At 55.6% G+C, this 11839-nt stretch overlaps 1 protein-coding gene across 1 annotated transcript; it reads right to left on the bottom strand.

Moving 5' to 3' along the window:
• Nucleotides 1-4776: 4776 nt before the first annotated feature.
• On the bottom strand, nt 4777-9629 carry LOC308338088 (homeobox protein Meis3; the record flags this gene model as incomplete). The annotated part of the gene is made up of 7 exons (XM_080831652.1): nt 4777-5229; nt 7119-7181; nt 7816-7899; nt 8007-8065; nt 8282-8358; nt 9185-9333; nt 9518-9629. Coding segments are annotated over 6 exons (531 nt in total), but the record flags the coding sequence as incomplete, so codon positions are not given.
• Between the last annotated feature and the right edge of the window lie 2210 nt (nt 9630-11839).

Genomic DNA, 11839 nt, shown 5'->3' with positions numbered 1-11839 from the left:
AGTATGCTGAGAGGCAGGCACAGAGAGAGGAGGAAGCAGGCTCCCTGCTGAGCAGAGAGCCTGATGTAGGGCTTGATCCCAGAACCCTGGGATCATGCCCGAGCCAAAGACAGAGGCTTTAACCCACTGAGCCACCTGGGCGCCCCTACTTTTTGTCATTTATATCCAATATTTTGACTCTTATAAAGGAATTATCTTACTGATTTGAACGAGTTCTTTATATTATGTATATAGTTTACAGGGAGCCTGATGGCTCAGTAGGTAGAGTGGGTGGGTCTTGATCTTGGGGTTGGGAGTTCGAGCCCCAGCTTGGGTGTAGAGTTTACTTAATAATAAAATTTTTTAAAAAATACATGGCTTCTGTACTTATATAATATATATAGTCCTTTATAGAATATACATGTCATGCATGTAGTGAATATTTTCCCCAAGTCAATACCTGGCTTTTCAATTTCTTCCATCTCATTTTACCTGGGTTGTCTGTCAAGATCCCATCTCCAAATAAGGTAAGGTCACATTCATAGGTCCTGGAATTAGGACTTGAGTATATCTTTTTGGGGGACACAACCCAACTCATATCACCACCTCCCCGCCCCTCTCTGTAATCAATCCTCTGCAAGGCAGCTTCGCGCAAACCCGACTCTGTCCTTTTTCTGCTCAAAATCCTTCCAAGACAATGGAATAACATCCTGCCATAAAAAAGAACGAAGCACAGAGACACGCAACAACATGAAGGAACCCTGAAAGCTCAATGCTGAGTGAAAGAAGCCAGACACAAAAGACCACACAGTGTCTGTGTGTGTGTGGGGGGGTGGCGTTTTGTTCAGGCTCGGATCTCAAGAGTTTTGGGATCAGATCTACATGGGGATGGCACTTAGTGTGGAGTCAGCTTGAGACACTCCCTCCCGCTGCCCCTCCCCCTCCCTCAAATAAATAAATCTTTAAAAATAGAAAAGACCCTATAGATTTCATTTCTATGAAATGCCCAGAACAGGCAAATCCACAGAGCCAGAAAGTGGATTAGTAGCTGCCCTTTTTTGGGAGTTGGGGTGGCGGGGGAGCAGCTGTTGAAGGGTAGAAGGTTTCTTTCTTAGGGGTAATGAAAATGTCGTGCAGTTGATCATGGTGATGGCTGCACAACTCTGTCACTAGACAGAGCCATCCAAGTGCACGCTTTAAATGGGACGGTTTTTTTTTTTTTTTTAAGATTTTATTTATTTGTCAGAGAGAGAGTACACACAAGCAGGCAGAGAGGCAGGAGGAAGCAGGCTCCCTGCCGAGCAAGGAGCCCGATGTGGGGCTCGATCCTAGGATCCCAGGATCATGGCCCGAGCCGAGCCGAAGGCAGCGGCCCAACCAACTGAGCCACCCAGGCGTCCCTAAATGGGACGGTTTTAAGGTTAGTCAATTACATCTCAACGGAGCGGTTACAGACAAAACCGCCTTCCACGGCTCCTCAGCGCCCTCTGGAGGGAGCCCAGGCTCATTGCCTGCCCCACATTCACCCGCACCGAAGCTGGAATGACCCGGAGCCGCGCTGTCTCGATGTCCTGCAAACAGAGCTCCCAGGACCCTACAAAGCCACACGCAGAGACATCGCCGTGCACTCATTCAAGGAGGCCCCCAGTTATGAAGGACACCCGCTTAGCCACACAACCCCCCCCAGACTCAGGTAGTGACGCCCCGAGTCTCGTAATCGCAAACACACGAGCTGGACCGAAGCACGGCGTGACAGACGCAGTCGGGGACCCGGGCATTGGTGGGGGACACACGCGCGCCGCGCAGGGACAGGCTCAGCCGCCGACGCCCACCCCCAGCCGCACAGGCCCGAGCCCGCCGGGCCCCACCACTCACACCCCCCCCACCTGCGGGCGCCCCGGAGACCCGGCGGGTTCCCCACCTCCCCCCGTCGAACCCTGGGCGGCCGCGGCTTCCTCACCCCAGGAAACGGGGGAGGTATTTTTAGTTACAATTAACCTCCCGCCCAATTTCCCTCCTCCCCGGTGGCACATCCAATTGGTTTAATTAGAGAGGATTCAGCGAGAGGCATTTCCAGTCGCCGAGCAGGTGGGGAAGGGGGAGGGGAGCTGCCCCTCCCCCACTCGCCCGGGTTCCGGGTTCCCCCATTCCTCCGCCCCCACCCCTACAGGCAGCGCCGGCTTCCCCTGCGGCTGACCTCAAACCTCGGGCCGGCCCGGCCCCCTGCCTGCCCTCCCCAACCTGCCCTCAAAGTGGGGTCGGGAAGTCCTTCCTGCTTTCTAGCCCTCGTCCAACCCACTTCAGTCCCGCGGAGTCTGGCGGGAGATCAACACGATTCCGAGTCACCAAAATCATATCTAACACAGAGAATAGGTCATGCTAGGTCCTTTCAAAACAGACTCTTTGGAGATCTTTTTTATTTAAATAAGAGGCCGCGCGGGAGGTTAGCCCACGGGCTTCAGGACGTCGTCTGAACGGAGACCCACACTCTCCAGCTGTGTCTCCAGCTGTGTGACCCTGGGCCGGGCGCAAGTTCACCACTCTGGGCCTCAGTCTCCTCATCCGGGAAATGGGGACAGCGATTGCACTTCCCTAGTCATAAGGGTGAACCAGGTGGGTCTGTGTGGAGCCCCTTGGAGCCTGGCCCCCAGCGCACAGCAGCTAACTCCCACCCCGACTCTGCTCTACTATTTACCACCTCCTGTCACTTCGCAGTTTAAACCAAGTGCTCATTTGCTCTGCCCTTCGTGGGGGCCCCCCACACTAGGACGCCAGCTCCTGAGAACAGGGGTCTTCGCCTTGCTCACAGACATGCCCAGAGCGCTGCCAGGGCTGAGGTTCAAGCCAATAACGAAATAGGTGAATTAGTGACCGAGAGAGTTCCAGGGAGGGGACGTTAGGAGGAAAAGGGATGGGACAGGAGCGGCAGGTAGTCCAGGTAGTGGGAAGTGGGGTGCCTCGGTTTGGCTGCTCCTGAATCTTTTGCCGAGGGGAAGGTGATCCAGGGCAAAGGGAGCGCCTAGGCCGGAGGTGCGGAAGGGGGACTGAGCTATTTGCCACAGACAAGGGTCCAAACCCAAGCAACTTACAGTTTGCACTGAGCTCCACGGCAGCTCGGGAACAAAACAGCAGGATTGGCAGCTCCTGGAGTTGGCAGCTCCTGGAGTTGGCAGCTGACCTGTGAGCGAGGCTTGAGCCACGTGTACCTTGTTGCGGAGGGTGAGGGCGTCTGTGGATCACAGGCCTCACAGGGCCTCAGTTTCTGTGTTTGCATTAGGAGGTTCCAGAGGCCACTGTGTTAGGAGGTGCGTATATGAGGGGCTCCTGGGTGGCCCTGTCGGTAGAGCCCCGGACTCTTGATTTAGCTCAGGTCAGGAGCCCCACGTATTCTCGTAGTCTCGATGCTGGAGTCTGCTTGTCCCTCTCCCTCTGCCCTGCCCGCCCCTAACTCTCCCTCACACGCATGCTCTCTCTATATAATAAATTTTTGAAAAAAAAAGATGAGTATCTGAGTGAGTGGTGTTTGGAGGTGGGCTCTGGGGGTCTCACCCTTCCAAGCTCAGGTCTGTTCAGTCCAAGTGAGTATCACAGAGCAAAATGGGGATTTGAACACAGGCAGGTTGGGGCTAGAGTTTGGGTTCACGACCTCCCTGCAGTGCAGCCTCGTGGTCTGTTGGCCACGCGTGAGTGTTTCCAAGGACACCCTGGGGTAACTGCGTTTGTTGTCCCATGGGACAGACGCAAAAAGTCATCTTGGAGCCACAGTGTGGGAGACTGATGCAAAAGGGGCCATTTTTCTTCATCCCTCCCCACGTCTGTCCCCATCTCTTGCGCTGTGAGTTTGCAGGCCCCCATCCCCACCCTGTAAGGGGTGGAGTCTTCTGTCTCCTCCCTTGAATCTGGCTGGCCTTGAGATTTGTGGGGCCAAGAGGATGCAGCTGAGAGAACCAGGTGTCAGACCTGAGCTGGGGCCTCAGGAGGCCTTGGGCGCTTCTGTTCCTTCTCGAGGGCCAGCTGAGCCTCTGTGTGAATGAACGGGACAACCTCCTCGTCAATGTCACTCCTGTTGCCCCTGCTGCCGGCTGGCAGAGCCCTCTTCCTGACCTATCGCTGGCACAGATACACAGCAGAGCCCTGTTGAAGTCAAATGAACTGCCCAGCAAAGCCTAGTTATGCCAACCCATAGCATAACAAGCTAAAAAAGAGTTGGCCTTTTGAACCGCAAAGCTTTGGGATGGTCTGTTACACAGCAATAGCTAACTGATACAGAGTGCCTGGGGAGAGTGGGGATAAAGAGTATCAATTATTAGGACACCTGGGTGGCTCAGTCAGTTAAGTGTCTGCCTTCAACTCAGGTCATGATCTCAGGGTTCTGGGATCGAGTCTCACATCAGGCTCCCTGCTCAGCAGGGAGTCTGCCTCTCCCTCTGCCATTCCCCCTGCTTGTTTTCTCACTCTGACAAATAAAATCTTCTTTTTTTTTTAAGATTTTATTCATTTATTTGGTAGATAGAGATCACAACTAGGCAGAGAGGCAGGCAGAGAGAGAGAGGAGGAAGCAGGCTCCCCGCCGAGCAGAGAGCCCGATGCGGGACTCGATCCCAGGACCCCGAGACCATGACCTGAGCCGAAGGCAGAGGCCTCAACCCACTGAGCCACCCAGGCGCACCCAAATAAAATCTTTTAAAGAAAAGAGTATCAATTATTATTATAATTGGTGGTTCATGAGCTTCAAATTGATGAGAATTTGAATCTCGAAAGAGACACAAGAACTCAGATCGGCAGCTTTTTGTTTTTAAAGATTTTATCATTAAAAAAAAAAGTAGAAGACGTCAGTGAAGGGAGGTAGGGGAGAGAAGGGGCGGGGAGTGGGCTGGCAGGACGAGGGGGCCTCTTCCAAATGTCGGATCCGGCTGACCCTCCTTCCCTGACCTCCGCAGCCCACTGCCAGTCCCTTCTCTAGCCTGGAGGCGGGGGACCCCCAGCCACCATCTTCTGAAGACCCAGGCCTGGGATCTCAGCATGGGCTCCAGGCAGAGGTGATGGCAGAAGTGGGGCGCAGGGCCTGGGGGCCTTGTCTTTGTCCTTGAGAGACCCTCGAGTGGGCGCTCAGGCCCCCGTGTCCCGGTGGGACCCCAGGGAGGTAGGCATTGCGTTGGGGACCTTAGGAGGTGGGGTCCTGAAGTCAGGGGGCCAGGCGGGGACCGGAACCAGGTGTGAGCTTAGTGGTCACAGTCCGGAGGCTGGGGTCTGTGGAGAGGGGATGAGAGGCCAAGTCAGGAAGTGGGGAGGGGTTTGGTCCCACATCAGCCCCGCAGCGAGAGGAGTGCGGGGGGAGGGGGGGAAGAGGAATAGATACAGAGGCAACAGAGAGATAGATGAAAAAAGAGACAAGACCCTTAAGACCAAGAAAGAGAAAAGAAGACAAGGAGAGAGACTGGGAACCGCCTCCACCTGTTTTGAGGTCCCGTGACACTCAGACCAGGCCACACCCATCCTTGGTGGGTCGGGGCATAGCTGAGACCCCTACCGACCTGCCAGGTCTTGGACAAATGTCCATCTCTCCTTCCCAGGCTCCATGCCTAAGCTCTCTTAGGTCTCCACTCCCATCACCCAGCCTTTCTGTTGGCCCCAAGTTCACTACTCGCCACCGAGCCTGCTGGTGCCAGCCCAGGCCAGTCCTCCTTCCCCCTCATGGGTCTGGAGGCAGTGGTGATGGGGGCACAGGGCTGTCTTATAGCCTTGAGTTTGCTAAGTGCACTGGGCCTTTGCATATGCTGTTCCCTCCTTTCCTGCCTCACTCCTTCCGTTCTCCTGGTCTCAGCTCCCAAGTCCCCTCTTCCAGGAAGTCTTCCCTGAAACCTTCCAGCCTGGGTCTGATGCTCCCTCTGGGCTCCTCCAGGTCCTGGGTTCCCTCATCCCAGCCCTGTCCACTTTGGGCATCACTGTCTGAAGACAGGTGTGTCTCCCCCACTGGACAGTGAGCCCCGTGAGGGCAGGGCTGGGCTGTTGTGGTCACTGCTATGTCCCCAGCACTACCCAGCCCAGGGCCAGGCACACAAGTACTCAGGGAACGTGCATTAAATGAAGGAGTGTAGAGGTGTTGAACTGAAGATTCCGGACTTCACCAGAGGGCACTAGGGAGCCACAGAAGAGTTTTAACTCGGAGTCAGTCAAGGTCTGATTTGTGTTGTAGAAATTGCAGGCAGCCCCTGAACCCTGGACCTTTGCACACACTATTCCCTCTACTTTTCTGAGCTCAGTGAACCTGCACAAGTGAACTCGTCTTTCTGAGCATCAATTTTTCTCATCTGTAACACAAAAATAATAATTTCTCCCTCTTGGGGGGTTTTTATGAAGACTAAGTGGGAAGATGCTCTAAAGTCTTAAGACCTGGGAGAGTAAAAGAATGTACTCTACTCCCTTGCCCCTCCCTCTTCTCCCCAGCAGATTCCTATTCATCCTTCAATGCCCTACCCAGAAGTTACTTCCTCTCTGAAGTCTTTCCTGCTATCTCAGGGACAGGTGACGTCTCCCTCCTCCGTGCAAGCTCTGTATTGTTCCACCTGTTGCTCTGGACCATCATTCTTTTCTGGTGTTCACCTCCTCCAAAGCTCAAATTTTCTCAAGAGCAGGACCCTGTCTGAGACTGGTCAGGATCCGGAAGAGGGTTTCATGTCCGCTGGAGGTGTGTGAACGGATGGGTGTGCAGATGACTGGGTGGGCAGGTGAGTGGGTGAAGCTTTGGAGGGGGCGGATCAGTGTGGACGGGGGTGGAAGACTGGGTTGATGTATTTGCTGGTTGGAGGCCAGGTGGTGGACGGAGGCATGGGTGGCTCACAGGTGGGCGGCTGGATCAGTGTGGAGGTAGATGGCTGACTGGCTGGGTGGGCGGACAGATGACTACGGAGTGAGTGGATGTGCGTTTGCTTGGAGAATGGGTAGGTGGATGATTGATGGATGGACACACGTACAGACGAATGAATGAGCAGGTGGGTGGATAAACCATCTTCCCACTGAGCCCTGCAGACCCATGCGGACCCCCTCCAGGTAGGCCCAGTATTGGGATCTGGAGGGTTTACCAAGCTTTGAGATCTACACAACCCCCAACCCAGAACCCTGAGACATCGGACACTCACACTTGTCCTGAATCTATAGATAATGCCACTCTCCTTCTAAGTTCAAACTCATTCCCATCGACCCTGGAAGACAAAAGAGGAGGGTTGTGCGTCTTCCCCTGACTTTCCCATATGCCCCAAATCCCTCCCACCTTCTCCCTTCCCAGGGGATCCCTCTATCAAGACAGACTGAGTCATCATTTAAGAAAGTACTAGACCTGGGACGCCTGGGTGGCTCAGTCCACTGAGCCTCCGATTCTTGGTTTCAGCTCAGGTCCCGATCTCAGCGTTGTGAGATCAAGCCCCACGTTGGGCTCTGTGCTCCGCGCAGGGTCCGTTTGTCCCTCTTCTTCTGGTACTCCACGCCTACCCCACCCCCACCCTGCACGCGAGCATTTGTGTGTGTGTGTGTGTGTGTGTGTGTACACACATGCATGCGTGTGCGCGCTCTCTCTCTCTCAAATAAAATAAATAAAGTCTTTTCAAAAAGGTACTAGTCCTTTAAGTAGAACCTTCCAGTGGATGGGCGGATCCTGGAAGAAACAAGCTCAGCTAAGAAGTGGGCTCCAGGAAATCTGTGAAGGTCCCTCCAGCTCCACGGTTATGCAAATGAAGTACTGCATTATTCATGAACTGAATCCCAGAAGGTGGGGCATCTTCGTTGAGAGGAGGAGCCTGGTGTGCTGGGGGCAGGATTAGTTAAGGGGCGGGGACTTACCTGGAGGCCTGACAGTCATGTGTGGCTGAGCTTCCGTGTAGCCCCCCATGGGCTGGCCCTCTGGGCTGAAGGCTCCACTCTGCCCTGGGAAGGAGGTTGAGGGGTGCAGGCTGAGCCCTGGGATATGTGGTCCCAGCTTTGATACTCCCCAGGGAACATTAGGCCCTCTCTCCCTGTTTCTCCCCCTGTACCTGTGCGGTTGGATTGATCGATCATTGGTTGCACGATGCGTCTCCGGGCGTTGATGAACCTGGGAGGGGGTTGTGGAAACCGAGGAGGACGTAAAGAGGGAGTAGGAGAGAGGCCGAAATGAACACACGGAGACGGAGCTGGGAAGAGGACGGGATAGAGGAGGGGAGAGGAGAGGCTCCCGGGGGCTTCGGGGCCTCCTTCAGCACCGTGGACAGCGCCCGGCCTCCCACCCTCGCCGGCCCAGGGACTCACAGGAGCCTCCTGGGTCACTCACCAGTTGTTGACTTGCAGGATCGTGAGCCCCGTGTCCTGCGCCAGCTGCTTCTTCTGCTCCTCCGAGGGGTATGGGTGCTGTGACCACCAGCAGAGAGTCACCCTGCCTGCCCAGCTGCCATCTGACCTCCAGGGCCTGGCCCCGTGGGTATGGCGAGCCCAGGCTGGGGCAGGGCCCAGAGACTCAGCTTGTCTAAGCTGCTCCAGGCTTCCCCAGGGGCCAGTGGAGGGAAGCGGAGCCAAGCTTCGGGCAATTATGTTTGCGGGCGCCCCCGCCTCTTCTAGCAATTAGAGGCTAATTGGCCAGCTCTCATTAGGGAGACCAAAGCTCAGGGTGGGGGCTCCAACACCAGAAGGGAGGCAAAGCCCGGTACAGGCCCCGTCTGAGTCTCTATCAGGGTCCCGGTGCATGTCTCTCAGTGCATGTCTCTCGCTGTCCCGGTCTCAGTCCCTCTGGGACTCAGTCTCTCCCTGAATCTCTTCCTGTATTTTCCCGGCTCCCTCCACAAGGCAGCATGTTGCACTGGAGAAGCCCAAACTGCCCGTTATCTGAACCCACGTCTGGCTAGGAGACGTCTGGGCTCCTCGCTTGCAGAATGGAACCTCCCAGCCCCATCCTCATAGGCTCTTTTTTGGTGATGCGGGGCAGGGCGGGGGATGTGAATGGCCGGTGGGTTGGGGGCAGGACTGAGTGAGTTCAAAGCCCTAGTGGCACCTGGCAGGCAGCTAGCACCCACGGATGCTTGCTCGAGTCAAGCCCCTCCCCTTGAGATTCACCCTCTGTATCTCCCCCGAGTCTCAGTATCCCATCTCTGGGTCTCTCTTGGGGCCTCAGTCTCTGTGTGGCCATCCTTCTCCTTCTCTCTCTATGCCCACCCTGCACCCGGGGCCCCAGGGCTCTCACCGAGAGGTGCTGGAACAGCCAGGCTCTCATGATGTTAGTAGCCACCTTGGGGAAGATCCCCCTCTTCTTGTTCCGCCGCCGCTCCTGGTCCAGCTCCTCATCCTCTCCCCCGGAACTGGGAGAGGCCACGCTTGTGTCTAGTCCATCTCCTGAGGGAGGACAGGCAAGCTGTTTGTGGGCAGTGAGCAGGGAGATCAGAGGGACCCAGAACCCTCCCCCAAGAGATCACTCCACACCCCTGTTGTCCTTGCGTCTCTGGAAGTCCTACTTGCTGTCTAATCTCAATCCTCAGGCCGACTCCCACATGTCCCCTCCACCTCCCAGGCTTCTTACCTTGGTCACTGGAGTTGTCCCCACTCTGGGAGGCTAGGCCCCCACTGGATGGACCTGGGGTCCCCAAATGTACAGACCCGCTGTCCTCATGGTCTCTAATCCATGTATTATTCTGGAAAACAAGAGCTAAAGGTCAGTGCCAAGGCTTGGGTGCCCTATAGCACAGTGGCTGAGACCATGGGCTCTGGAGCTGGGACACCTGAATATAAATCCTGTCCCTGCCTCTTTCCTGGCTGTGTGGCCTTGGGCGCGTTGCTTCACTTCTCTGTGCCTCTGTTTCCTTAACTGGAAAACAGAAGACAACAACTGTCCCCACCTCACAGAGCGTGGAAAGGACTCGGTGAGTTCATTCGCGTAAAGACACACAGCAGTTGCCCCATAAACATGAGCTTACATAGATTCACAGCAGCTTAGCTGAAATCCTAGAGGGCCAGCAGTGTTTCAGAATTTAGAACTTTCCACATTTTAATTTTTTAAAAATTTATTTTTAAAAGTAACCTCAACTCAAGACCCCAAGATCCAGAGTCGCAGTTTTACTGCCTGAGCCAGCCGGGTGCCCCTAGAACTGTTCCCTTTTGTAGACACTAAATCTGCCCACACACTGTGTATTTCATGACACCCCCAGCAGGGTCTGGGGCTTAACCTCCTCATCAGACTCATTAACATTTCTGCAGCAAAATGGATGAATATTTAACTAAGTGGAATAAATAAAGTCTATAAATAGCCTCTCATTAGTTCAGGTCAGACTTCGCTGCCAAATGAGTTTGCACTAAACTTAGGGGGGATAAAAAACAACTTCTGTTTTTCAGAGATGGGGTGGGGAGTTGTCTCTGAATTGCAGAAGGTGGGGAGGGTTCAGGCTGTGCTTTATCTAGACTCTGATACACTTTGAGGAACTGGACAATGCATTAGATCAGCCCTCGGCCCCAGCTCTGCGTCCCAGGCGGCTGACCTACCGGCACACACTGTGTCAAACCCTCTTTTTCATTCAGTTTAAGGTTCAGCTCGATTGCTGGGAGGCAGACTGGGTGGGTTACAGCTCTTGTTGAATCCCAGGGTACCCCACCTGTCCTGATTGCCCTAGACCCTGCTGGTTGCTTTGTAAGCAGCACCCCCACTCCTACCCCCATCCCCCCGCAGCCTGCCATGGCCCACCACGGGTGTATCATCTGTATCCTGGGGGGGCCAGGCTGGAGATGCCACAGCTCAGAGAAGGTTACCCGGGGTGTGGCATGTCTGTGTGGAACTGTGTATTTGAGTGCATGGTGGACGGGTGTGCAAACTGTGGGATCATCAGTCGGAAGGCTTTTGATCTTGGCTGCAGAGGTTGCTGGGGCTCTTCTAGCGCTGGGTCTGATGGGACGCTGTGGGTGCCTGTCCACCATAGCGGTGTGCCTGAAGCTGCCTTGAGACTGTGGTATGGCCCATGTCCGTGCGCTCATGCCTGTGTCCCTCTCTGAGATGGCCTCGTGTACCTCCCTGAGATCACGAGGCCACGGTGTCCTAAGCTTGCGTCTGTTGTTCAAGAGATGGGCGGTCTTCTCTGTGAGACGGTGTGTGTCGTTACCACACGCGTGGCTTCGTGACTACACCGGGCTGGATGACTGCCACGGGTGGGTATTGGCGGCGCCGCGAAAATGTGGAATACCGCCAGGCCTCTGAGTGGGGCTCTCGCTCCGCATATGCAGACCGTGGGTTGTGTGGCAGAGGGTCCTCGAGGCCCGTCTGTGACTGCCGTGGGCAGCCTGCCCGAGTCTGTGCCGGGGCACGGCCATGCGCCTGTATCTGGGGGCAGGTGTGACCCCCTTGCGGGTCGGGCTTGTGGTCGGGGTCGGGCTCTGCGCTGCTCTTACGTGACTGGCAACAAAACGGGTCCCTCGGCATCCGGCGCGGCACGAAGCGCGGGTACCTGCTGCGGTCCGGCTGTCATGTGGTGAAGGTGGCACGTGTCTGCGTGTGCGCAGGCCCTGCACTCGCGCCGCGCTGCGTCTAAGTGCGGCGGTGTCCGAGTCTGGGTGGCAGGATCTGGGACCGTTTGGCTCTGTCTCCGTCGTGGTGGCTGTTGCTCTAGAAGTGCGGGTCTCGCTCGGGGTGTGCGGCGTATGACGCTGCTCTGCGGCTGGGACGCGTGTGTTTGAGTAGGTGGCATATGTGCTCTTCTAGCCGCGAGCGAGAACGGCGGGGACTGAGTTTGCGTGGCTGTGTCTGAGGCTGTGTGGGTACAACTTGAGTCTACGTGTGTGCGTGTGTGCGCATGTGCGCATGTGCGCATGCGCTGCCATCCGGGTGTGTCCTGGTCTGCGCAGCCGCTCTTGCGTCGTA

This window comes from Martes martes, assembly GCF_963455335.1.
Source record: "Martes martes genome assembly, contig: scaffold_333, whole genome shotgun sequence".
Taxonomy (NCBI): Eukaryota; Metazoa; Chordata; class Mammalia; order Carnivora; family Mustelidae; genus Martes; species Martes martes.
This window is presented reverse-complemented; position numbering and strand designations above follow the sequence as displayed.